Source organism: Manacus candei, unplaced genomic scaffold (assembly GCF_025592945.1).
Source record: "Manacus candei isolate 608988 ecotype Guabito, Panama unplaced genomic scaffold, ASM2559294v1 h1tg000035l, whole genome shotgun sequence".
In the NCBI taxonomy this organism is placed as follows: domain Eukaryota; kingdom Metazoa; phylum Chordata; class Aves; order Passeriformes; family Pipridae; genus Manacus; species Manacus candei.
This window is the reverse complement of record NW_026138083.1, coordinates 1514267-1541471: the sequence shown is the minus strand read 5'-3', so window position 1 is coordinate 1541471 and position 27205 is coordinate 1514267. Positions and strand designations below refer to the sequence as shown.

The 27205-nt window shown below is 46.8% G+C and overlaps 2 protein-coding genes across 13 annotated transcripts in view; both read right to left on the bottom strand.

Annotated features, from left to right (window-relative positions):
• The window catches only part of EML6 (EMAP like 6), an 87178-nt gene extending 80581 nt beyond the window's left edge, over positions 1–6597 (bottom strand). For 3 of the 8 annotated variants that reach the window (XM_051792828.1, XM_051792824.1, XM_051792827.1), the window contains exons 1-2: positions 6406–6591; positions 5024–5679 (exon numbers count right to left, since the gene is read on the bottom strand). In XM_051792828.1, the coding sequence (XP_051648788.1) occupies positions 5024–5220 (197 nt within the window). In that variant the 5' untranslated portion in view covers positions 5221–5679; positions 6406–6591. Of the gene's footprint in view, positions 1–5023; positions 5680–6405 lie in introns of all 8 variants that reach the window. The other 5 variants (XM_051792823.1, XM_051792825.1, XM_051792830.1 and 2 more) reach the window with 4 other exon arrangements.
• A 6456-nt stretch (positions 6598–13053) lies between these two features.
• SPTBN1 (spectrin beta, non-erythrocytic 1) overlaps positions 13054–27205 on the bottom strand; it is a 114398-nt gene continuing 100246 nt past the window's right edge. For all 5 annotated transcript variants that reach the window (XM_051792817.1, XM_051792819.1, XM_051792818.1 and 2 more), the window contains 10 exons: positions 26937–27181; positions 26436–26574; positions 25473–25557; positions 24512–24708; positions 23335–23444; positions 22742–22805; positions 17559–17797; positions 16158–16331; positions 14819–14861; positions 13054–14418 (listed from right to left, as the gene is read on the bottom strand). In XM_051792817.1, coding sequence (XP_051648777.1) covers positions 14203–14418; positions 14819–14861; positions 16158–16331; positions 17559–17797; positions 22742–22805; positions 23335–23444; positions 24512–24708; positions 25473–25557; positions 26436–26574; positions 26937–27181 — 1512 coding nt within the window. In that variant the 3' untranslated portion in view covers positions 13054–14202. The remainder of the gene's footprint in view (positions 14419–14818; positions 14862–16157; positions 16332–17558; positions 17798–22741; positions 22806–23334; positions 23445–24511; positions 24709–25472; positions 25558–26435; positions 26575–26936; positions 27182–27205) is intronic.

Here is a 27205-nt window from a genome sequence, read left to right as displayed (position 1 = left end):
CATTTCAATCCATCTGCCACAGAAGAAAGAACAGACTTCAATGCCAGCATTAACACAAGTTCCAGCAATAGGCTGCAGAGCACCAAAGTTCATTGTGCTGTTGGAATGTTTAAAGGAATTTGACATAAACATATACATGGCCTTAAGATCAAGGCTCCCTAAAGCTCTGGAGGTGTCATTCCCAGTCTGCTACAAATACCACTTTTAAAGGAGAATTTAAATTTAACTTGTCTGTTGGACAGAAAAGCCAGACAACCAAATGTTCTTGGGGCACAAATGCATCTCATCTGGCTGCAGAAATCTAATCAAGACTTGGAAGGAAAAAAAGAAAAAGTATCTGGAAATTGCCTACATAAATCTATCTGACATCCATTTCGTCAGGAAGAAAGAGAGTAATAACAGTTCATGGAGGTTGATCTCTTCTGTCCTGCAAGATGCAGTTTATAAACATCTGTAAAGACCAGAATTTGTGTATATACTTTTGCAGGAAGTTTGATAATACAAAACACTAATACAAAACTGTGCCATCAGCTCCTCCCCAGCCTTCAAACTGAGAAGAAAATTTGAAATTAAGGTTACTTGTATCAAAATACTTTCTTTGAGTTTTCATCCTAGTAAGGAGTGATTACACACAACTACCTGATGACTCCTGGTCATCTCAAATCAAATTGAAATAAAGCAAATTAAAAAGGTGCAGATAGTTGATGCAGAGAAAGTAAAAAAACTATATTAAAAAATGAAGGCTAGGCTGCTCTGGTTGAAGACTGGAGCTAAATAATGACTATTCTCATTGATATATCACGACAAATGCCTGCTGAGTTTCTCCCCACTTTGAACTGATCCATGTATTTCTAAACCCACATTCAATAAGATACTGCAACTACATATTCCAACATGTCTGATGCATTCACATGGATATTTCAAACACAAATTTATAGCAGCTTATAGCAACCCTGGGCAAGAGTTCAAATCTGAATGCAGCAGAGGAACCGAGCGCAGGCAGAAGAGGCCACCAGAACTTCGTGGAACAAACTGCATTTTCCCCAGGTTTTCTGAGATTGAAAGCAAAGGAAGCAATAAAGCTGATGAGTTTTTAGGGGGCATTAATTTCTTTCATATGAAACTTGTTTAACAATGTACTGTCTCAAAACAGTTCCCAAAACACATCCAGCAACCACAGTAACGTGACCACCACTGTACAGAAACTGCTGTCCCTTACCATCCAAATGGGGGCAAGGAAAAAGTATTTCAGATCTCTTCAAATAAGCACCACCCTATAACCAGAAATATTATGATACATACTCTTAAATAAAAAGATAAAAGTACAATTATATCTTTGATCTCTGGGGTTTTGATTTACATAGCTCTGCCATCAATTTACTAATTCCAAAATTACATTCCCTACAGTCAACAACACATAACATTGCTTCAGGCATCCTATTCCTTTTTTCCACCAATGGTAGAAAGACAAGAAAATGTACAGTCATATTCCAATACACATCCTGTCTCCTGAAACAACCCTCCTGGGAACAAACCAGGCCTCCAGTCTGTATGTCAGCGCAGTAAATCTCATCCCGCTGGCACAGCCGTGGTTTAATCCCAATCTGTCAGCACAGTGGCACTCACACACACACACACACACACTTACAGCAATATTCTGATAAATCCCACACTGCCTTACATAAACAACGTGCTCTGCAATCCAGGGATAACAGGGGGCTTTGCAGGTACTCAAGAACAGGGAGACATCACTACTATACCAGTGGAAAAATTCCTCAAAGTTAGGAATGAATCTCTGTTTACAAATGAATTCTGTAAAAAGAAATAAAATCAACTGTATTTTAAATGATGAGAAGTATCTCAATTGATTATATTTTTACTTTTGCTGTTTTCTGTGGCTTTTGCATATGCAAAAATTGCAGAACAGTTATAGGAAAGAACTACCTTCACTCAACACTTAATTAAGAGAAAAACAAGGACTGATCTAATTGATCACTGTTCTACAAGTAAAGGCACAACATAAAGTAAGAAAACCTTTTGTTCCTTTGAAAGTGTTCCAGCACTGTCAGAAGTAACGAGCCAGCCTTGCGGGTGGTTCTGCTGCACACGGATCCCACATTTGCAGGGATCCTGTGGAAGGCAGAGACGCTGCATGCACTGCAAGATTCTCACTCCCACACGAAGGCACTGCTCTTACAATGAGCTGCTGCAAAAGCCCACTTTTGAATTACTCCAGAAGGAAAACAACCCCCGGGTGTTCATGTTGGCTTCTGCCCCCGAGTCCTGCCCCGCAGCAATGACTGCAGCCAGTGACAGGCAGTGACAGGACACTGCTCCATCCCAGTGTGGCCATGGCTGGATCTACACCCTCGGGGGGAGGCAGAAGAACAGGGCATGTTTCGTGCTCTTTGATTATAAAGTAAACTTCACCAGTGACAAACAAAAAGGACCCAGACCCTTCAGAGGCCAGAACTAATGCTGATTCACTTCAGCCACGTGTTGATCCTCTCCTGTAATGACAGGACTTGCTAATCAATAGTATGAGCCACTCCACAACAAAGTAACATGCAAGAAGAACTGTGTTATACGACTGGCAGCAACAAAGGAACCACAGGACACTGCAGTTAAGCAGGGGAGCTCTGGAGGTGACCCACAAACCCCTCCACAAAGCAGGGCTCACTTGGAGGGTAAATCAGGTGGTTCAGGACCTCGTCTCATGCTGAAGTCCAAGGAGGAAGAGCTGGGAAGCACAGCACCTGGTGGGGGCTTTCCTCAGGAAACAGGACACTCTGAGCTCACTTGTGCACTCAGAGCATCGACCTTACCAGCCAAGTGCAGTACATCCAGTTCCTTGTACAGCCAGAACTCGCCTTTAAATATGGATCTTGGGAAAAATGGCATTTCTCCATTAATCCAATACATGCTGGTCTGCTTGAGCCCAAACTAAATTATGTCCAGCTGCATTATTTCGATACAAAACAAGAGGCAGAACCATTAATCTTGTGAAAACACATTAAACATGCACACCTGACCTTTCCACCAAGGACAAATATCCCCTTTCATGACTTCAACAAACACTCCCAGGTAATACACGGGTATCAGCTCTAAGAATCACGGGGTCATCAATTTTTTTGCCACAGAACAGCATTCACAAAAACCTTTCAACACAAAAGGAGATAACAGCAGTCCTTGCAAGCAGATGATCTTCCCACTTCAAGGTCTTCTGGTCTCAGTGATTTGCAGAATTTTCCAAAATCTGCAAGTTTTCTTTTTTTAAAATGGTGTTTCAAACCTCTTTAGAAATTACAACCTGTTGGACTGCAAATGCACACACTGCTGTTTAGAAGCGGGTCTCAGGCAAGTAAATCCCAACAAAACCAGAAAAACTGGATAAGTACATTCATCTCAATTAGATGAAAGCTATGAAGCCTAAAATGTGAGAATTTAAATTCCTGCATTTATGAGTCATATCAGTGATGACCACACAAAGAATTACCTGCTTAAAAGTACAAGTATAATTTTTGGGACATTTTTCCCTCAGCTGGTTGAATATTAAAAAATAGAGAGACAACCAAAGCATGACTGTCCAACCAAAACTCAGTGGAGATCTGTAGTTATGTAGTTGTGTTTTAAAGAATTATATTTCTAGTATTTAATAAGAATTCAAGCCTAACCTCAGAAATATACAACTCTCTGCATGGATTACACTTCCTATTCCACAGAGTATCGAACTTTATGTCCATACAACAAGCAAAACTTTTAATGTCATGATACTGCAGAGGCATCTAAAATACCTGACTCTTCTCTGAGCAGCCCAGTGTACATTTAAACAGCCTTTTGGAGCTGCAATATCTTTGAAACCAGCATAAACTTCTATGCACATCCATAGTACTTGACAAAACATTCCAGAGAAAAGGATGCTACGAGGGCACACAGGAGCCAAAAGCTCTTCCTAGGAAAAGTGGATGGTTTCCATAACCAGGGATGACGTGACAGTTGTGTGAGGTGGTTGCAGTGTCAGGACTCTGCCTTTGGCAGATGTTTCCACAGCACTCCCACACCATGAGTCACCTGGGACCGCTCTGGTTCCACATCATCAACAAAACACTTCATTCATGCTGAATTGGGTGAACAGGGAGGGCAGCACATAGCTGTGCTCAGAGGAGTGGCATCGCCAGGCAACATCCTTCACGGGGATATTCTAGGCTCACATTTCTGTCACAAAGTAGTAGCTACAACATTAATTTTCTATTTTACCGATGTAATTTTCTGTATTTCGGCAGATTTTTAGGAGGGGACCTAGAACTCTTTAACTGCGTTTTTATTGTGCTATTTTGTGAGGTGCAGTAAAAATCAGCATTCTGCAGGACAAGAACATCAATTAAATTCATTTCTCAGGCAGAATCTGAGGGAAAGAGGCAATAAATTGGACAGATGAAGAGCCAGACCTGTGCTTCTGTAGCCATCTTGCACCAGCATGCTTGGGATTTTTTGCCTGGAGTGCAAACAGCTGAAGTTGATTTTGATTTAAATTTTCCGGATGATATTAAAAGCAGCTTAGTTTGAGCGATGTGTCAGATTTACGGACTCCCGTGCTGGGATTTGCCGAGGGCGAGGAGAGCTACACCTGCCTTCTGTGCGATGTCAGAACTGATGAGCCGGGGTCCCAGCTCTGGGAAGATCACTGTGCTGGAGACGCGTTTTTGCAGCACTGTTGCACTAAGATCTTCCCAGTGCTGAAACCAAATGCCTTGCTTTTGGTGCAGTGCAAGAGAAAAACTTACTGTCTCTCTCTCTCAATATTGCAACATTTTGAAGCTTTGCTACAAAATAACGATAACCGATAGTATCTAGAAATCCAGATTTCACACAGCCTGCCGCTAACAAATCTGGGCGGCTTGAAAACGGCAGGTGCAAGCCGAGCTGTAAGAAGCAAGGAGGGGGTATTCTGCCAGCCCTACATTCTCCTCCCTTCCCTTTAAACCCCACCCCACCCCACCACCAGAGAAGTCAGCCCCCTTACCTGATAATATCATCGTTGTGCCCGAGGAAGAATTTCTGGCTGTGCTCCCTGGTGTTGTAAACCACGCCGACTCCGGCCACGAAGTACACGACCTCTTTCCCTGCCGTGTAGTACAGGTTGTTGCGGCACTGGTGGCCCCGGTAGCCGTACACCCACTCCAGCCGGAGCTGGCAGCGCGGAGCCGTCCGATCCGCCATGATAACCAACCCCCTGCCCACCCGCACACAGCCGAGCGCTGACCCGCCTGCCCCCGGCACGCTTTCCCCTTTCCGACGTCGGCGATGCCTGCCCAGCTGCCGGAGCCTCAGGTGGCCCTTCGGAGCGGGGAAGGGGCCGGGAAGCGCATCGGCGGAGCCGGGATGCCGCCGCTCAGCGCCGCGCCGCCACCATCATCTGCCGCCGCCGCTGCCCAGGACGAGCCGCCGCCGCTCCGCCGCCGCCGCGCCACCAGCCAACTTCTCGGGGGCACACCGGCACACCTACATGGGCAGCACACGGGGCCTGCCGTCCTCCCGAAGGCAAAGTAACTTCTGTGCGTCACCAGCACCACCTGCCAAAGGCTTCCCGCTGCGTCTCCCGTGCGGCACCTTCTTGGCTTCCTGCACAACGCTTCCTGGGCGCTCCTCTTTTTAACATAGCTACCCCCGGGGCCAGAGCTGAAAGAGAAGAAAACACAAGCCCCGCGGGTCTGAATGGCAGAGTGCACGTGTGTTTAAAAGGGACTCCCGGGATGGGGGAGCTCTGCCTGACGGGGGGGACTGTTTGGGTGAGGGGAGCTCTGCTGGGATGGGCGCTGCGGGTGCTCTGGGCGGTTCTGAGCCCTTTCACACGATCCAACGCTCCGAGTCCTCACAGGAATCCTCTCTTTCAATACCGTCTCATACACAACATCCAGCATAAATATGGGGATATAACCCAGCTTTCCTTATCCCCCAGCGACCCAAAACTTCCTCCTTTTGGATTCTACAGCAACCATGTAATTAAAACAATTTTAAATTTCCCATTTTCACTCACTCCAATTCACCACGAGGTAGTGGGGGCTGGTGGCTTTTTTTTTTTTTTGCCCATTTATTTTTTTTTTGTACTGTCATCCTTTGGAATGATATTCCAAGGAACACATTTCCTCGCTTGTGTTCTGCTTTTCCTAAAGCAGAATTTGTATTGTCATTATCAGCCGAGCGTGGTTGCTGCACGTCGTTGGTGATAAGGCATCCACCGCTTTATAGTATCGCTCCACAGGAGCCCAAACCCAGCCCTCCAGAAACTCGGCCACAACCGCAGGGAAGAGGATGCTGGAATCAGAGAACCAAACATTCACAGGGCACAGCGCCAGACGGACGGGAAGAGGGAATTAATTCCAAGGCTGACAACAACCCCTGTACCTTTTCCCACACAACACGCCTCACACCGACGTGCGCGTTGGCACCGCTCACACCCGGGGTCACAGCGCCGGCAGCACTCCGGGACGCGGCGGCGGGACTGCCGCCCGCAGGGAACGCGCTGCTCGCCCGAGGCGAACCTCGGAGCCTCCGGACCCACCTCCAGCGGGAGCCCGGCCCCCGGCGGGCGGGCGGAGCCCTCACGGTGCCGCCCCGGGCGGGCGGAGCCCTCACGGAGCCCGCCCTGGGGCGGGGCCGCCGCGCGCGGCGCCTCACGGGGCGCGAGCGCTTCCCGCCCTTTCGGTGGCGCGCGGCGCCTCGGGGGGCGCGAGCCCTTCCCGCCCTGCCAGGGTCCGGGGCCGTGAGGGGCCGCGGTACCGCCAGCCCTGCCCCGCCAGGGACACGCGGATTTAGGCAATAAAAACCCACTTTTCTGCTTTCCATGTTTACCGCAGTCTCCAAAAGTCTCACAAGATACAACCAAATTCGCGGTCGCTTTTTTTTTTTTTTTTTAACTGCTTCACCAGCAAAACGCCTTGTTTTATCATAGAATATCCTGAGTTGGAAGGGACCCCCAGGGATCATCGAGTTCCACTCCTGGCCCTGCACAGGACACCCCAACAATCCCGCCCTGTCCCCAAGAGCGCTGTCCAAATGCTCCTCGAGCTCTGGCAGCGCTCAATTATCCTCCGGGTGAAAAACCTTTTCCTGATATCCCACCTGAACCTCCCCTGACTCAGCTCCGGCTGTTTCCTGGAGTTCTGTCACTGGTCATTACATAATTTACACCTGCGTGTGGGTCTCAGCGGTTTAAATCCTGCCGGGACCGGTCCCTTCTCTGGAATTAAGTTCCCTGTGGCAACATGCCAGGTCTTTGGGACAGAACACGTCCTGGCTGTACCTTTCATGCAAGTTCACCTGCACAAACCCCCTGCTCTTCCAGCACCTCCCCCAGAACGTGCTGGCAAAGGCTTTTAGCACCCTTATTTACTCATGTTACAGCCGGGCCTGCACTAATCTGAATGCTCTTAAAAGCTTTGTAAAATATTTCAAAATTCATTGCATTACCCACCAGCACACAAACCCACTCGTGCTGGGCTGAAGCATCTTTGTGTAGCTGCCAAAACTATTTCAATCTCTTTTTTTTTTTTTTTTTTGTCAGACTGTGGAAAACCGCTTTGTCACCCTGTGGATGTGGGTATCTAATAAGGCTTCCAGTGAATGATAAATTCTTTATCCTTTCCCATCCCACTATTATTCAATAGAATAAATTCCATGTGATCATAGCTTTCCTTTTATCATTTTTTTGGCTAAACTGTCTGAATCACATTAAAAAATTAATAGATATGACAAATAGGCTACTTATCTACTCAATAAAGACAAATAAAAAACTAGTTTCAAGCCTCTGCTTGTGTGGCTGTCACCTCTCTGTGAGCAACAGTAGTCAAGCTGAACTTTGTATTTAATCCTTCATGAAAACATATATCCTCAGTTTTAGAAAAAAATTATTTTTATACATCATTATCGTTATTTTAGCAATTAAGTACACTAGTTATGAAGCAAGGCCCCAAAAAACCCTCAGAGAAAAACCTGTAAATGTGTGCAGCTACACAAGTTTAGTTTCACTCATTTGTCCGTAATCTGTACCCTCAAGAATTTAGTGAATTTTATGGTGGTGATTGAATTAATTAATTCAATTAATTAATTTAATGGTGAGGGGTTTGTGGGCTGGGTTTTGGGTTTTTTTTCAGTTTAAAAAAATGCACTATTTACTTTCCTCTCAGGAGCTGTCATGTTGCCGAAAACGTTCCTCAGTGCTGCAACCTGCTGTTCACTGTCAGCACAACGTAAATATCCCTCATGCTCTCCTAGGGTTTTTTGGGTGTTAATACTGGATTTTGGAGTCCTCAGCATCACAAATCCAAGAAAGGCTGGGAAGGAAAAATACAAACCAAGACAGAGTGTGAATCTTACTAAAAAAGGGGCATTTCTGTTCAAAAAAAGAGTCGTCTGAATGTACTTCCAATTTAATGTAACTCATGTAAAAATTAACACTTTAAAATATGTTGAAGAACTTAATTAAAAGAGACATAAAAATTTGCATTAGCAGCAGCATTTTCTCCCCTCTGTGGCAAGGAGCCTGTTAGCTTGGAATACATATCCCATAATTTTACTGCCTTTTTTTTGGTATTAAACGTAAAAAAAACAACTGATGTGGCATCTTGTATGAGTACTACCTGAATGACAGTCTCTGCTCTCTGCCCAAGGGACCATTCCCTGCTGTTGGGTTTTTTTGAGGGCTTTGGGTTTGGTTTTTTGGTTTTATTTGCTTGTTTATAGCAAGCCTCATATAGAAGATGCCAAAAAGCACCACATCTCAAATGAACTCCAATGCTCTTTGATACATCCTGCCCACTCTGTACATGTCCAAGAGCTGTGATTAACAATGAACACTGAGGTTTTCCCTCCCAGAAACATCTGTGTTATGTCCTAGATCTCTGCTCCACAAAATAGCCTTTATAACTCCTATTTTTGTGGATGAATGTACAGCAGATGCACAGAGATGCCATATTAATTGGTATTTCAAAATTGGTACCTCTTATTTGAGCTGTAAATGCTTTTTTAAATTCTATAAAATCCCTAAGACCTTGGGGGGAGGGTTTAGAAGCAGGAGCTGTGATCTGGTTCTGTTTGTTTGTTGCCTGGCATTACATTAATCCAATCCTGATTGATGCCTCTCAGTGATTTTACGATTTAACTACAAAATCATAACAGGGGAATTGGCTCTAAGCTCTTATTCCTTGTGGGCAGGAACACTGATTTGCATTAATGAAACGCTCGGATCTGTCCAGAAATAGCATTAGGGGAAAAACAGAGAAGAAGAAAAATTGGAGCATTTTGCATCCTCAAGCCCATTCCTGAGAGACCAGACACTGGTCTCCCAGAGCCCATCTCTGCTGGGGCACTGCCTGCCTCCATCCAGACCTCCATGGGGGCTGCCTTCCTGCCATCTTTTCCTGGAATCTCAGTGACCAGTTTAAAATTGCGACCATCAGAGCAGAAAGCTTGACCTTCCCAGAGAGCTGCTCTCCGTCCCTCTGCCCCAGCAGGGATGGTGGTGTTCCTCGCCTTCCCATAGCCTGGCTGCCATACTCGACTCAGCTTCCCTCCTACGACGGTGCATCTGAGACGTGTCTAAATCTCGCCTCGAGTTTACATAACTCCTTAGAAATCTGCCTTTCTGAGTGAAGAGAACTTTCACCCAAGCTCTCAGTTCTCTCGAGTGCACAGATAACAGCCGGTGTGGTGTTCCAGGGAGAGCGGCTCCGCTGCAGCTCAGCATCTCCCTGGACACAGTGACCTCTCATGGACGATGCTGGCACTTAGTGAGCAAGGGAGTTTTGTCTCACTGGGCGTGGGAGGAAAAGGAAAGCAGTAGGAGCAATAGGAGACTCATAACAAAATTCATGTTAGGCCCAGGTAATTTTTACAGTGAAAATGTAATGAGCCACCACAGCGTCCCATCTGACGGTGAAAGAGTATTCTGTGAAATGCATTATTTTGGGACACAAAGTAAATGATGCCTCATGGAACAACGTGTATCCACACTGTGCTGAGGCTGTGGTGTTCATGGCACAAGGTGTATTCCCACTGTGCCGTAGCTGGGGTGTTCTCCACCACCAGACTGAGCAGAATGCTGGGCCTGATGAGCAGGGGAGGATCCGCACGCACTGACGCACTAAGTCCTTCTGTTCATCCTTTCCACCATAACTGGGTATTTAAGCCAAGTCGCCCCTTTCCTGCCCCCTAGCCCCGTGCTGGGGCTGCCCTGCAGGGCGCTGGGGCGGGCCGTGCTGCATTATGACACACTGCGGATGCGCCCACGTGGGGCCTGCCGAGCGGCTCCGCTGCTGCTGCTGCTGCTCCCCGGGCTGTCAGCTGACAGCACACACAGCGGCTGCACTGCCTTCCGTGGCACCGGCACAGGCACCCAGGGCTACCTGCTGAATCACAGCACATCCCCACTCCTGTGCTTTTCGGGTTTCATTGCTCTAGGCTGTCATACATTTCCCTTTGCTCCCCCCGGGCTGGTTCATGCCTTGCCTCATTTGTACTTTAATCTTGTTTAAAATCCTTGGAAGCAAACCCCAATAATCCACCAGAGCTAGAATATCTATCGATTGCTGTCACAAGGCTAGAGAAAAACGCTTGACAGGAGATAAATTACAGTGAGCAGTAAGGAAGGAAATAAATTAGAGCCTCAAGCTGAATGCTGACTCCTCAGCTAGGCCCTGCACACCCACCACCGTGGGGACACCTGGAATCCCACTGCATTGAGAACATGGTGCTTTCTTACCTGACTTCTGTCCTGCTTGGCCTCAGAGGGTACTGTAGTGCCAGGACACGGAAAGGCAGCTGAATCCTCGTTCCACTTGTGCTGGCCCAGGGTTCCTGTCCCTCCTGCTCACAGGATGAGGCCTCGACTGGTCAGTCCACGGACAGAGCTGTGGGGTCAGTGAGCTGGATTCCACTTCTTCAGTGATTTAATTCTTAACATTAATAAGTCATTTAGCACAGCCTGTTCTGAGGTTTTTTTTTTTTTTAGTGAAAAGGACCAATGTCTGTTCCAACTCATTGCTATTTAAGCTTCTGTATTTTTCAGCTACCTGTGATTAGTTAAGGCAGCAAAAACCAAAACAGCCACCAAAAATAGCAAAACTACATCATACCTGCAAGCTATTAATTACAAAAGTATATTCTTAAGGTCCCTACACATTTAAAGTCCATACTCTGTGAACTGAAGCATAAAAAACCAAAACATGGTGAAGGGAAAAACCATCTAAACCAATATTTCACCAGGACAGAGATGAATCATTCCTTTCTTTTCCTTTACCGTTACCATTAATCTTCCTTGTACAGAGGACAGCCCTACCACAGAACATATTCTCTGTGTAGAACAGATGGATTAATCTGCATTAGATTATTTGCATCAATCTAAAAGAACACCAACACAAGCTTAATTCCAAGGGCTAAGGAGTTCTGGGTTTTCCCCCACACTGCACTCAGTTTGCCGGGATATGGGAAGGACCCTTCAGGATACAAACTGTGCTCCAGCTCCTCCCCCTTCAGTGAGTAACTGTGTTGGGAGTCTGGCCATGGTGACTGGGGCAGTCTGGGCAGTGACACAGCCACCTCTGAACAGGGACCTCTGGTGCCAATGACAGCTGCTCCCATTTCAGTCCTGTCTCCAACAGCTACCTTTACAGTCTCTCTTCTCCCCCTGCTATTTTCCAGCAGTCCCTCCCTTCGCCTGATCCAAGAGATTCCCGCAGTCCCTCTCCCTGCCCTGGCTGTGCCCACTGACCTGCCTGCTCTGGCCTGGCTGTGTCCAGAGGCTGCTCCTGACCCACCACCTCTCTCTGCAGGGAACTGCTCCCTGATGCTCCGAGGCTTACTAGGGCTCACTCCTGGTCCTCACCAACCTCCAGTCAGCTCCTAAGCAGAAAGCATTTTTATTCAAGTCATTTTTGGGAACAACTTTCAGTGAGAAGCAAGACAAAGAAGGAAACAACTCTGAAGGCACATTCAGCCCAGTCACCCCAGAATCACACACCACAGGCCATCGAGATGGATCTGTCGCTGCTCAGTGCAGCAGCTCAATTAAGTGACACATACTTAAGGCATCCACATCTCTGTGCACTTTAATCAACTAAGAACATTGTTTCATAGCCTCTAATAATGTTAAACCTCAGCTTCTTCTATTGTGTAAAAATTTACATTTACAATACTAGCAGTGTTAGCCTACATTTCACTAATAATTAGAGTGGAACAACGTAACATTACAGAGTAAAAATCCATGTGCATGAATATTCCGTTGTTTAACAACCAAAAAACTTTGGAAAACAGGAAAAACCCAGAGAACACTGCACACTCCATGAAAAGAATTCAGACACTGTATATTGGTCACAGGTTCAGGAAACTGTCGCTTGGAAACACGTTTGTTTGCAGTTTGTCTGCTTTCCACCTAAAGTTATATTTGAGTGTATTTTAATAATTACAATACATTAAAAACCAGGTTCCTTACATTTCACTGAATATAGAACATATTGGAGCTTCTCAGAGCTATTTCTCTTGGATGCTTCCCTAGGCAGCCTCCAAGGTAAGGAAAGGACTTAAGCACTTGAGCAAAAGGTGGGTAAAAAACTGGAGAATGGCACTTACTCCAAATGATGTGCTTTGGCTGCCAACTTTTACATGGAGCTTTACCTCAATCAGGTAAATGTCCAGGTAACTCCATCGCCCCAGCCTCTGCTTATGCTTTACTTCCATCCATTCTGCTGGATTTACTTCTCACAAACGGTATCTACGTCTAAATATTTCACAAAATATTGATTTAATTCCTTTTTTGGCACATAATTTGGGGAGCAGGGTAAAAGGGAGGGCAGCTGGGAAGCGAGGAGAAAGAAAAGTGGGAAGAGAGAAAACAGCTATTTCCGAATGAACTTTAGCACGAGAGAATGGAATTACATTTGGAGACATCAGTTTCAGTGCACAGGAGAGATGACATTTTAAAATAACTTTATTTTTGATCCTCTTTCAAAATTATGATTTAACATCGTCAGAAATGAAATAAGAAACTTACCCAGCATATTTAGTTTTAAAAGCATTTAATGACATCGCATATATTTAACAGATAGGGTAAAAGTCTAGAGGTACAGTTCGATACAACTGAAAGCCAGTTCCAGTACTACTCTTGACTACAGGCCCAGTCATTGAAAGTTCATTCCTATTAAATGTAATTTTTGATTGTGCAGTAAGATGAAAATTTTTCATTACAATAGTTACAGTGACAGAAATGCACACTATGTATCAAAGAGCAAGGTAATGTAGCAAAATTATAACACACAGTGCTGCAGCTGACAAGCAAGTAACCATTTGAGTAACATTACTTTTCCAGTAAATGCTTCAGTTCCACTTTTACACTTATCGATGATTTTAAAGGGTTTATTATACATCTAGTCTTATTATACTTTGTACTAGAATTATCTGAAACATACAATATAATGTATTTCGAAAAAAAAAAACAAAACCAAAAACGAAAACAAAAACAAAACAAACCCAATTTGAAATTACAGCTTATTTGAAACTGTCTCAGCCTGTTCATCCGTCTGGAACACCAACATTCTTACGTGTGGTACTCGATGCAGAAACGCCTCGGGCCGTGTTAACAACCAGCGTCGTGTGTGAGTCAACATCCCTGCACTCTGTTACAGCAAAGAGAACGCACTGCCCTTCAATAAGTGTTAGAACTGCAAGGGGAGGCTCCACTAGGCAGGACTCAGCACGGCACCCTCAGCTGAGGGACCGCTCTGAGCTGGGACATTGGTTTCTCGTGCGCACAGTAGATTCGAAAGCACCGCTGCCTTGCATACCAATAGCACTAGGAGTGGGTTATTTTCCAAGACAGCCTCACAAAATTGAGGAACAGTTTAAATATTAAGATCTAATCTACATTAACTTCATTTAAAAAAAAAAATAAACAAAACAAAAACAAAAACAAACCCCCAAAACCTGGTCCTCCCTCTCCTACAGAAGCTGCCCAATGCACCTCATACGTTTGTAACTTTAGATTCTTTTTTTTTTTTTTGTTGGCTTTTTTTGTTTTAAAACGCTCTATAAATAAAAAAATGTCAATCACATTGAGGAACATGAGGCACAGAGAGTAACGTATTGGTTCTGAGCTCGCATGCTGGAATTCCACTGGAACGGTCAGAGAAGTGCAGTGTGTGGAGATGGAGTTCACTTCTTTTTACCAAAAAGGCTGAATCTTTTCTCTTTGTCTTTCTCCTTGTCCTTCTCCCGCTTGCCAGGGCTGGACTCGCTGGTTATTGTGACGCTGGCGGGCAGGGTCTGGGCACGGCTGGAGGCTGGAGTGCTCTGGGTGGTCGGGGACACCTCGATCTTGTCTGACGAGATGGCTGATGTGATGGCCTGGATCCACGTGTTCATCTCCTCCTTCAAGAAGCCCCAAGGGCAGAGAGCCATTACAACCCCCAGCCTGCTCTGACCCGCATTGCGGAGGGGGAACGGACACGGGTGGGAAACGGGAGGAATCCGGCCCTAAGTCATGCCCTGGCTCTCCTCTGGCTGTGCTCCTGCAGAGGTGGCTACTAGAGCTGTCCCTGAGCAGCCCTGAACCTGCACATCACCCACACCCCCCTGCAGAGCACGGAATCAAAGCACACTCAGAGCACAGAGCACGGAATCAAAGCACACTCAGAGCACAGAGTACTCTGAGCTGGGAGGGAGGGACCCTGCAGTGATGGGGCCCTGAGCTCTCAGCAGCTCTGTGTCCCCTCTGCTACAACAGCACCCGTGGCACAGCAGAAATAAACCACAAGAAAAGCAAACTTACGTCGTCTTTGGCTTGGAAGAGGTATTCATTGCCATCGGTCAATCTGCAAAGGAAACAACACCCAGAGTGTTCCTGGCTCTTGTAAAACCCAGCAGAGTCCTGCAGCTGCTCTGCTTGGGGCACTGTGCTGGGCTGGCTCCAGGGACTGCACTGTGTGGCAAGGAGGAGGAGCTGCCTCTCCTCACAGGAAAGGCCAGGGTCTCCCTTCTGTTGGATTCCTGTGCTGATTTTACTCAAATGGTTTAACTGGGATACAATTAACAATACATGTGAAGATACATATTAATTAAAAAACAACAGAACAATGCCAGGCTAGGCACCTGAACAAATAGGAGCCAGGGGCAGCAGGAGCCTTCCCCATCTTTCCCCACAAACCCCAAGCATTTTAACATCTCTTTATGAAATGAAATTGAGTATTAAACAGTAAAATAACAGTGAGTGAGTAAGAAAATATCCACCTGCAAGTACCTGAGGGGCCTGGTACATGTGACGGGGCACTGGGAAAAAAGGGCAGCTGGCTCTTCTGCCTAACTTTGCATTTGGAAGAGCACATCCTTACATTAGCAATTCAGAGGGCTTTAAAATAGTCTACAGGATGAATCACATAGCTGCAGGCCTGTCTTCAAGAAAGCTACATTTCCCTAAATATTTGCTATATATTTCCCTATATATTTTCTCTAAAGCAAATTTTGCCCAGATATGGATTCTAACATCTTTAGAGGATTCCTGTACCAATATAAAATTATACTCTTCCAAAAAAACCCAAACCAAAACACCTCTGTCTTGGAATACATGACCTGATCAGTTCATAAAGTCGGGATTACCTAGCATCTGTGTAAAGATAAAATATTTTGAAGATGTATTTAACTGAAGGTTGTTTAGTAAAATACACAGTTTCACAAGGAAAAGCCTTTTTTTTTTAACCTTTGAGCAACAGGTCCTTTACATAGCTCAGAGTGAAATGGTCTGTCACTACGTGTTCTGGGCCTGAAAACATGATAGATATCTTCAGTAGTCTCCTGAATTCATACAGAAAACATTAAACAAGAGGCCTGATTTTGAGAAGAGCAGAACCATGAACGTTCTTCTCAATCAGTTCTAGAGGGAGCAGCTGCAGAGCTGTGAAAGGCACTGTGAAATTCAGGCTCCTACTTCAGGCACCTGCACCTGGCCTGGTCCCAGACAGCAAGTGCACTGATCACTGTGACGGTGTGTTGTGCTCCCTTTGACAAACAGCCCCTGTGTCAGGGCTGGGAAGAGCTGAGTTCCTAGGCTGGGTTCACACAGTGAACACACCCAGCACAGCATTCCCTGAGGGCAGACTGCTGCCCAGCTTTACCTGAGCTTGAACACATGCTTCTTCTTCTTGTAGTCGACCGCCACTTCGCAGACCGCGTCCTTCAGGCTCACGGGGATCTCGTTGTGGTAGGGGATGCCGGAGGCAGCAGCTTTGGAGTCCTTGTAGAAGCCCATCTCTTGGTTGTTGATGACACAGTACACGTTATGCCATGACCTGGGGCACAGGGGAAACAACGAGGGCAGTTATGAATCTGATGCTCTCACTGGCAGAAGTGGGGAAACTAAACACCATTATTTCTGTAAGATAACAGAGATTAGTTCAGTGTGAGGATGTGGATACAGCCTACACTGTCCCGTAAACCACACATGGGGAATCCTCTCATGGAAGCACAGCTTTGAGCCAAAAGCACTGCCATTGAGCCACATGGAACAGAGATTTCCCTGTGATAGCACACCAGCCAGTCCTCACTGGGGGAGGACTCTGGCAGACTGGGCAATTTGCATTCTCAGGAGAGAAACCCATTGACCCTCTAATGGCAAAGCTCTGCTGGAAGGAGTTCTCACTGTGCTGCAAACTGATGAATGGACTGTGTGTGAAATCCTTGACTGACACAAACCATGTGCCTCATTCTCTAATAGAGCTGTGAAAATTAACAATTACTGGAAATAAGAGCACCCAGACAGTGGCACTGGTGGCTGTCAGTGCCTCCAAGGCGCTCTCTAGTGTGAACAACCCCAGTGGAACACAAATCCTGGAGTACTGTACTCATGTGTGATCTCAGCTCTGCCAAGGGCTTCGGCTCCTACCAAACCCCACAGATGTTGCTGTAGCTCAGCTCTTGCTATGAACATTTTCCTTGTCAGCCAAGTCACAACTCTTGGTTCCAAGAGCTCTCTTGGGTCACAAAGGACCCCAGTCTGCTTTTCCAGTGAAGACAAATCTCAAAGCTCTGCCTGTTTGAGACCTGCAGGCCTGGCTCCTTAGGAATGGAATCGACTATGGCACACCAATCATCTCCTGCTCACGCTGAACAGATCACAGAGTAGGTGGGAAGGGGTAATGTGCAAACACAAAATGTCAGAAGAATACGAACATTTCTAGTCTCACACCTACGTGGTTTTCTTTTCTTGTAGTAAGATACAACTTGAGATATGTGGAATCAAATCCCACTGCTGCCATAAATCCCTCCTGTGCAGTGGGGAAGTCGTGCTATCTCTGTGCCTCAGTTTCCCACCTGCCACATATGGTTAATGCTGCCTTTCCTACCAAACATCTTTAGACTTCCCCACAGACACTGCTCGGCCCTGCAGCCACAGTCCCTGCAGCAGCAGGAGGGTGAGCCTGGGAGGTCTCTGGGAGCCGTGAGGAGACAATGGCAGCAGGGCTGGCATGAGCTGTGTGACATCTGGGTCAGCCCTCTCGGCTGCCCCGGCACGTTACCTGCTGGAGGCTTTCTTGCTGTGTGTCTCCCACTCGTGCTTGCGGTGCAGGAAGCCCTCCATCTGAGCTGAAGGGATCTCCTGGGTTTTGGCTGGAAGGGTAGCAGCAGTCTGGGCCTGAACAGCGGTCTTAGCTTTGCGGTCTGACGTCGGGGAAGGAACTGGACTGGACTCTTTGGAACTCGTCCTCTGTTCTGCAGCTCCATTGACCATCTCGTTTGTGTCTGCAGTTTCTGCCACCTGGGAACAGTGGAGAGCACGTTCAGCCTGCAGCTCCCAGCCCTGGGGTATCCTGCAGTTAACCTGCCTCCCTGCACAACGTGGCTGTGTATAAACTTTGCCTGGAAAATGACACAGGCCAATAAGTTCTCTCTCACACTCCATGGAGACACAGGAGGCCAAGGAAATTAGAAGGTAGGAATGGATTAGTACCCATTTTATAGGTGGAGAGAAGGGGAAATAAGAGCAGATGAACATCAGTGTGAATTTTACTGTGCTTTGCTCTGCTGGTCAATTCGTATTCTTTAATATATTGTTATCCTAAAATGAGAGCATTTGATTCTGTTGCTAAGTACTCCAATGTTTGGAACAGTAACAATCACACTTTCTACAGACCTAGAGGAACAGTAGAAGTTATACACATCAGCCACCTTAAATACATTTATGGCATTACTGGGGTATTAAAAGTCCATAAAAGGTATTAACTATGAGTCAGCAGAGAAAGATGTCACAATCGCCCAGGAGCATTTACAAAAATGTGTGCAATTCATTTGTTTCTGTAAAAGCTCCTTTCCCACTTTCCCCGTTCCCCTAGTGACACAACAAAATCAAAACATGCAGAAATTAGAGAGATTACACCATGCATTTCATCTCCACCATCCCAGTTAGGATATTGGATCGTAAAGACAAGGGGAATGAGGTCACGAGTCAATTATCGAGGTCTGGTTCAGACTGGCATTATTAGGTGGGTTGGATTTTGGTTAAAGGAACTGAAAACCACCACAGTCACACAGCATCACACAGCTATTTACCCCCAAACAAAGACAGAACCAAGGCCTTGCCCATCACTTGCTTTGTTGGTCGCGTTGCCTGTCGCACTGGGAGCGATACCCAGAGAGCAGCCGTGACTCCAGCAGCTCTCACTGCTCAAGCTGTCGACGTCTTCAGGAGCCATTCATCCAAAAATCATTTAAATTGGAATCCTAATGGCCATAAGCTTTTGAAATGCAGCTTGGTCCCAGTGTTTTGTTTTTTTCCTGTACCATTACTTTGACATCTAGAGCTGTTGGTAGCAGCTCAGGAGTTACACAACCAGTGTGTAGTATTATTATTAGCAAGTTACTAAAGCTCAGTGCTGCTAATGCTCTAGTAGATTACAAACATTCTGGACTGTTTTTATGCAGACAAGCAGGTTTTTGTGAATGGCACAATAATTAGACATTCCCACTTCTGCACATGGCCTGGACAAATCAAAAGCAGCCGAATTATTATGCAACAAACTCAATTTTGCCACCGTTTGCTAGAACTTCTTACACCTGCCCAGTGTCTGTTATTGAACCTCACACCTCGTACCTCACGCACGGACCCGGGAAGATCTGAGTGTCAGCTTGCTCTGAATATGGGAAGGATTGGTTAACTGCCTTTCAGCAACCTAAAGCCCCATAACCCAGACACTGCCCACTGACACAGGGAGAGGATCCCAGCTCACACTGCACTGCAGTCGGGTCTGCTTTGCTCTGCCCAGACAGACGTGTAGCCTTACGCTGCTCCTTCACAATTAGGATCAATCTAAGCCACCAAACCTCACTACTTGCATCCAAATCTCAACATATAACAAAAAGGTTGGACTGAAGCGGGGGAGAGGGTCAACAGATGAGGCTGAAGATTACCTGAATGCTGCCAGAACATAGGTGTTGGAATGAACAACCAGCAAGTCACCCCTGGAACCTCAATTAACCGGGGGTCACCCACAGCCAACAGATCACCTTCAGGAATACGGAGTGCCCTTTGCACATCTTTCTGTCCAGTGACACTTCCTGCCCCTCAAACTCTGCTGCAGCCCTGCCTGAGGGACCTGAGGCCTCTGAGGAATTACACAGATCACAGGAACTCATCCCCACAATGAGATAAACTCCCCAGAACCACCTGTCCCCTGCCCGACACCGAGAGCACCATGTTTGCTGGGGCGATACCAGCAAGACGTGAAAATGTGACTGCCCTGGGGATACCTACGACCACTGATCTGAGGGAAAACACACCAGCTTCAAACCAGCAGCCACTGCACAGCTGCTTAAGGTGTTTCCTGGGAACTAACATGGAATTCAGTTGCAATCTGCAGCCCTGTGGCTTTAAGTGACAACTGCCAGCTTCAATCACACCATCAGACCTGCGACTTCTACGCCCAGTTCTACTGGTTGTCAGAGGGCCAGGAAAAGCCTTCCTGCTGCTCTGTCAGGTTTTATTTCCTTGTCACGTGTTATCTACAATTAACAGAAAACAAGCAAAATAAATGGGAATCACGAACAGCTCTGCCAAGGATGTGTCACCAACACAGAGAGGAAACAGGAGCTGAACAAACTTCAATGGAAACATGCGTGGGACATGCGGAGACAGCGCCGTGGGACAAACCAACAGCAAACACTGTTACAGCACAACAGGGCTCAGGGACACGAGACAGGGCTCTCAAAGGGACTCAGGGTTAGTGGGAGGTGCTTTAGTGGCTACTCGAGATACTGAAAGCAGGACTGTGACATGCAACAGGACAGCTGGTGACAACGACAGGAGACACCCCTTTGGTTTTCACAGTGCTTGAAGCAACATTATATTCAGTTCATCAACTCAAGGCTCTGCAGCACAGCTTAAAAAACAGAGATGGATTTGCCTGTTCCAGATGCAAACAGATGACAGGTTGTTCTGGCAAAAGGACCTCTCTAATGCATTAAGCCAGTCCCACAGGCTGTAATAAACAGGTGAAATCTTACACTTCTAGTGTCTAAAATGATGACCTTAATCTATGACATCATTAATTTTTCTTCATTATAAAAGTGGAATTTTTATATAACTGCACTAATACAAACAAAAGAGTCTCTCTCTCTAAATTACTCCTACATACTAATTTTTAGCCCGAGTACACGTGAAGGCTTCGTGGATGGTGGAGTCTGAAGCTGCCCTGAGAGCTGGCACACCTTAGAGGCACAGAGAGCAGCACTGGTGTGGGAGTCACCAGAGCGTGCCCACACAGTCACAGGGAACTTTTAAAAGCATTAAGAAGCTACATGTTGTTACCCTGACAAAAGAAAAAAAACACGCATCATGAAGTGGAAAGACAAAAGTACAATTACTGAAGCACATCCTCTCAGTCCCCGTCCTCACGTCACAGGCTCAGCCCATCCAGAACAATCCAGCTGCACTGCTCAGCCACTTGGCAGAGCCAAAAGTCTGACCAACAGCAGCAGATCTGGTGCCTCACATCAGGTCTGACACAGCTGGGTACACCTGAGCTACTGCAACACAGGGCTCAACAAACTCAGCTAAAAAATCCTCATGGAAGACTGAAGATGGCAAAGATGAACGTGGAAATACATTATGTATCATGGCAATAAAAGACAATAAAATTAAAAAAGAAGCAAACAGGGGATGTATAAGGCTGTGGTAACCAACAAGATGATGATGTGGGACTCGCTTGCAGGTCCCTGAGACTGCCTGCCACAACTGTACAGAATTTATAAACATTACAATACACAACAGCTCACTTTGTAATTGAATACTAAAGATGACCCAAAAGGCTTTATTTCCAGAAAGAGGAAGGTGGAACTGCTGATTTCCCTGAGCACTGGCAGAGTCTGTGTGCAGACTCAGACCTGACTGGGGTGGGCTATTGGAAAGATAAACTTGTGCTGAAAGGCATTTCCTCCAGGGCCCTTGGTTGGGATGTGTGTCTGCTTTGCAAGAGCCCTGATACCCATGGATCTGAGCCTGCCAGGGACCTTCCTGCACGGAATGTGACCTTGGAGAGCCAGGTTCAGGAACAAGAAGTGTCATTTCTCTCACCACTCAAAGCATTCACTGAAACAAGGAGGCTTTGCAGGAAGGGGATGGAGGGAGGAGCCAGGCCCAGCTCCTGTGTTGCATTAACTCTGGAGACATTTCCTGGCATTTTCCTGGCTGCACAGCAAGGTGCTTGGCATGCATCCTGACCCCACTGGGACACCCCCCCTACCAAGAAGGAACCAACAAGGCATGGAGCATTCTGCCTGCCTCTAGGTAAAATAAAGAGCTGGATCTTAGACCAAGGTATTTTATTTCATTTTTAAAGCATCACAAGCTCTCCCCAGGGGGCCACGCCTTGCTCTCTTTTACCCCCCTGTCTCTCCAATCAATGCCTGGATACTGAATTGCTGTAGTGCCAACTGGACGGGACTGAGGCCAAACAGGGCCCAGCACAGCTCTCCAGCAAGATCACAACCCTTCATGAGGACTAAACCCCCAGATAAATCTAGATACTGGGTTTTAATGGTTTATTTAACGTTTATTTGTCTCTGCAGTCAATGAGTCCATTCTGCATGGAATGTTATACAACTAACCTTAAGGCTTTTATTTGTCCAGAGTCACACTCCCCCCTCCCTGCCCAGCTCACTTGTGTGGATTATCTTTGGCCTTGTAAATAACTCTCTTGCTAATGCAGCTGATTTAATAATATCGAAAAATGCCGTGCTGAGACCTGTTAGTACAACTCGATGCGTCATACCTGTCAGGGTCTAGTGCTCTTCTTCATTAGGCTGTAATCTCAATAATCTCAATTACTCATATAAAGGACGATTTAGCTGGAAAATCTTAATACTATTAGCGACATGAAAAACTCACAGTCAATAACATGAAATAAATGTGTCACCTTAAAGCAACTGAGTGTCAGTGGGGAGATTCAAATAAACAAAGATTAAAGTGAAGCAAATATATCTCCAAGGGGCTGCTAATCAAATAAAAGTCAACTGATGGGAAGGAAGAGAAAAGCAGCAGGGAAATCTGAAGCCAAAAGATGAAACCAGTACCAGTAACCCATACTGAAAAAAGGTGTCTTTTGCTGCAAATGACTCTGTGTCACAGTCCAGACCACGAGCGGTCATTGGCTGTCCGTCTGCTAATAAAGTTTTTGTAGTTTTGGTAGGTTTGGGAGCGGTAACTAACCCGTGGAGACTCCTGGTCTGAAGGCAAACCGTTCTGGGAAACCTGCTCTCCTTTTGTCCCATCCCTGTTGGAGAGAGGAGAAAAGAAAAGAAACTGTATTAAGTTCTCGGAAGTCACATGTCTTGTTCACCAAAATTCCTACTGAATATTAATTTAAGAAATTTAAGCGAGTTCCTAAAATCCTCAGGCCCAACTGAATAAATCCAGTGTGAAGTGAGATCAAACCAGACTTTACTGACAGTTACCTTTCAAATAAGCCTCCTCTCACATAAGTAATTTCATAAATGTTAATGTTACATGGATGTGGCTCAAAATCTGTAAGTGATGCTCATCAAAGAAAAAAGCTGAGATTGTTCAGAAACGGTAACTCATAACCCAGGGGCTGTAAAACCAGCAGTTCTACTTGCAGGCCAGGGGACACCCCAGCAGTCACAACACTGGATGGAAAATGGGAACGTTCAATTTAGCAGTGAATTCAGGGCTCTGGAAAAGGTCCTGTCCCCATAAACCACCAAGTCTTCTAACAAGGGTCACATTACTAAATCCAACAACTTCCCCTCCTTTCACAGCCTGTTTTCAGCCTGAGGACTCACCATTGCTGCTGGGAGTCTGCATCCTCTGCCTTGGGGCCGGGCTCCGGGGTGGGCGGCTGCCTCTTCCGCTCCTCTTCCTCCTGCTGCCGACGCACTTCCAGCAGCTCCAGCTGGGAAAGGAAATGGTTTTGTGCAGTTAAAAGCACTGCCCATTTGTCAGGAGGACTTCTAGAAACTAAGAACACCCCTGTACCTTTTTCTGAAACATAACTGAAATTAAAGTGAACTGGAATGCAATTGGAAGGCAGCAGTCTTGGAAAGTATCGGGCACGCCAAGTTTGTGGCACTGAGTTTGCCAGTGAGGGCACAGAGCATCAGACCCTCTGACACTGAGTGGGGCCTGGGCAGCAGGTTATTTATAACCACTGGCCACAGCTGTTTTCCAATTCATTCTATTAAAAAAAAACCCAGACAAACAAAAAAACAACCCAAGTTATTAAAATACCAAAAAGTGCCATCCTCTTGTCTGCTTGCCATACACAGAATTAAAATGTTCCACGTCTGAATCCCTGAAATGAACCATCTCCATAAACCAGCCTGATTGGTGGAGATGCTGAGAAACTCCAGTTCCTTTTGTCTGCAGCTGTGACACTCAGTGTGTGTGAAAAACCAAGCCACTTCAATTTTAGTGGCTAAAGCCAAACTGTTCTCCAAAGATGGCAACATGCTCCCCAAGCATTAATTCCTGACTCTGCAGCTGGGCTCACAATGGCCTTTGGGGTTTTTTCCCTTATTGTGTCTTTCTAGGGGACAACACAGCCTTGCACTGGAGCAGTCACAACACAACAAACATTTTTGCCAAGGCCCCCTCCCCACCAGTGTCATCTTTAGCCAAAAATCATTTCAAGGGTTTGGATCTGGGTCTCTTTGCTCAGAACCCCCCTTTTAGAGCACAGCTGGTATGGCAGAGGGCTGCAGCAAACTGCTCAGCTCTCTCCTGTCTCAAGGCAGCTCTTGCTGACTCCCGAGGTCATTTATCACTGAAGCTTTTTCCTTGCAGGTTGTTGAGTTCAAATTCACCGGGGGTTTGGTACCACTGGGGACAGGAACCCTCAGGCTCTGGGGGGTTGGCTGAGGCCGCTCGAGTGATCAACAAGTGCAGATGAGGTTGGTGATGGTGGGAGTTGCTCCCAAGCCCCAGCCCAGAGGAGTGGCCAGCAGAGGCCCAGGCACCCACCGTGGTCAGCCTTTCCAGCGCTGCAAACCTCTCGTCCCAGGTGGCTGCGGACTTTTCAAACGCCTCGTGCCGCTTGATTAATTTTTCCACTTCGTCCACGCTCTGACCGATCTCCCGGCTGGACAGGTAGGGCTCCTGGCCCAGCAGCCAGGCCTCGGCCACGCTGGCATCTCTGGAGAACTGGTGCACCTCCAAAACTGAGCACAGAGGGGACAGGTATTAGCATCGTTCTCCTGTTGCCTTTGCTTTGAGGAAAAATGCAATTAAAGGCCCACTTTCATTTATTCTATTTAATTTTGCAAGTTCAGTGGGGGGGTTTTGTTCTAATCTGCTGTATCCTACTAACTTCAGCACAGAAAGCTTGTTCTCTGCTGGTTTTCTCCCTCAGACTGCCCTGTCTAGGGAATAGTTGGACAGCAGCTGCAGCTCCCTTCAGCAAACAGTATTTCTGTACCTTGGATATTTCTCCACAGTGTTACAGCTGCAGGTTTCCACGGCCTTTGTTAAGAGTGTCAGAGTTGGGCTGTCCATGGTGTAAAACTTGCAAAATTGTGGTGTTTACAAGTACACCTTTGTCAGTGAACTGCCCATCCACACTGCACTCCCTCAGGAAATGCAGGCACAATACATGCAGGAGGTAGCAGGGCTTTACTGCTCCCTATTTTTAACAGTGCATCCTTTGTAGAAATCCTGTTGGAATGTGACACCTGCAAAACAGGTAAAGCTATTGCACCGAGCTACAAATTTGATCTATAGGGCAAGACCTTTGGTGCAGTTTCTTGGTTTCCAATTCTCCATCATTTACTTATCAACAAGTGGGAGCCTGGCAACTATTCCAGCTCAAACACATTCCAAGCACTGTAACATAAAAGGAGCTGTGGGTTTTCTTTTTAACGCTCAGAAAGACACAGCGAAGAGTCAGATACAGCCCAGCCCAGAAGAAATCCAAGGGTGTCCTTACTCAGTCTCAGCCACTCCCATCTGTCTTCCCATTTGTCAATCATTTCTTTTCTCTTTTCCGTCAGCTGCAGCAGCTTCTCCTTGATCTGGAGGGGAAAGGAGAGGGCAGGGCTGTTACACAGGCCCCAAAAACCTGCTCACCCCCAGACACTGTGCAGCCAATGGCACTCACAGACACTCTGGGACTTTGTCAGGAAGTGACTTCAGCGGGGAAACAACAGCTGGTTTTCTCTTCCAAGTATAAATAAATATGACATTTGCATTAAAATATCACATTTGCATAAGCATTCAGTGTCTGTTAAAAACTACAGCACCAAGAGTGTTTGATTAAAAGGGTGCAAAGGACAAACAGACGTAAACAGTGCAGTCCTGGATTGTATCTTCTGCCCTTTTTACAGCAAACAGTGCAGAACTGCTGCTCAGGGCTGTTCCAGAACCCCTCCCCTCCCTGAGTGGGCAGTGGCTCCCAACGTTTAGTTTCCTCCCTCCCCCAAAGGGAGGCAGGAGATACACAGGTTAAGCCTCTGTTCTCTGCCTGGACACATCAGAAAACAAATCAAGGCCTTAACAGTTGGATATGGTTTTCTCTTAATATTCCCCATAATTACTCCCTGCAAGACAAACTTTTTCCTGCTCCTCCCCCTCACAGGCCTCTCCACAGCATTCCAGTTCCCCTGTACAAAGTCCAGGCTGTCTCACAGCTGCCCTTGTTCAAGGAAGTCACCTTCCCCTCTCTGCAGAGCAGAATGTAGAGAGGAATTCTGCATTCCCTGGGCTAAAAATGACCCTTTCAACCTCGATGCCACCTCTGCTCCCCAACACGAGTTCACAGGGTGAGATTGTACGCTGATTTCCCACCCTGAGGTAACACATGTCCCCGTGAACACTCAGATTACCCCTGTGTAGATGACACAGGGTCAGTTTGTCCCCCTGGGCCAGCCCAGGCCCCCCAGGAGCACAGTACCTCCTCAGAGGCGTAGTGTTTCCTGGCCAGCAGAGACTTGCCCAGCTCGATGCAGGTGGTGAAGCTGTCGTTCCGCGCGTCGATCTCCGCCTTGATACCCTGGTGATTGTTCATGAGCAGCTCCACAGACGAGACATCCCTAAAAAGGAGCAAAACCATGTATTGTGGAGTTAACAGCTGCTACGTTTGCAAACAAGCTACACTGTCAAACTGAACGGCAAAAGAATTGGTTCCTAGATTGTCTTTGCAGATCGAGAAGCCTTTCCTCAGGAGCAGCACCGTTCTGATCCGAATCAGAGAGTGGATAACCACCTGAATGAGAGACTGGATAACAAGAGACCAGATCTCTTTGGGCACTGCAATGACTCCAGCAGCCCCAGCCCCACACAGAACGAGCTGCTGCCCCACCAGCCGTGACACCAGCTCTGACAGATGTTCCTCACTGACCTGCTCCTACAACCTGCAGCCTTATCTTGCCACGGAGAAGATGGCTCACGTTACCTTGGCTTCTCCTGGGCCTCTATCTGCCGGATGACGTCCTCCATCCAGAGCATGAGGTCCCGCACCATGCTGAAGAAGCGGAACTTGTCTCCTGTGTCCACCAGCCTCACCCTGCGGCCCTCGCAGGCGTCCAGCAGCGCCTTCCACGCCTCCAGCACCTCGTTCTCCCTCTTCTGGATGTCATCGGCCTTGTCCCCGGCATAGGCGGCCTGGAGCCGTGCGGCATCCTCCTGCAGCTGCCTCACCTGGGGGGGAGAGACACATCCCTC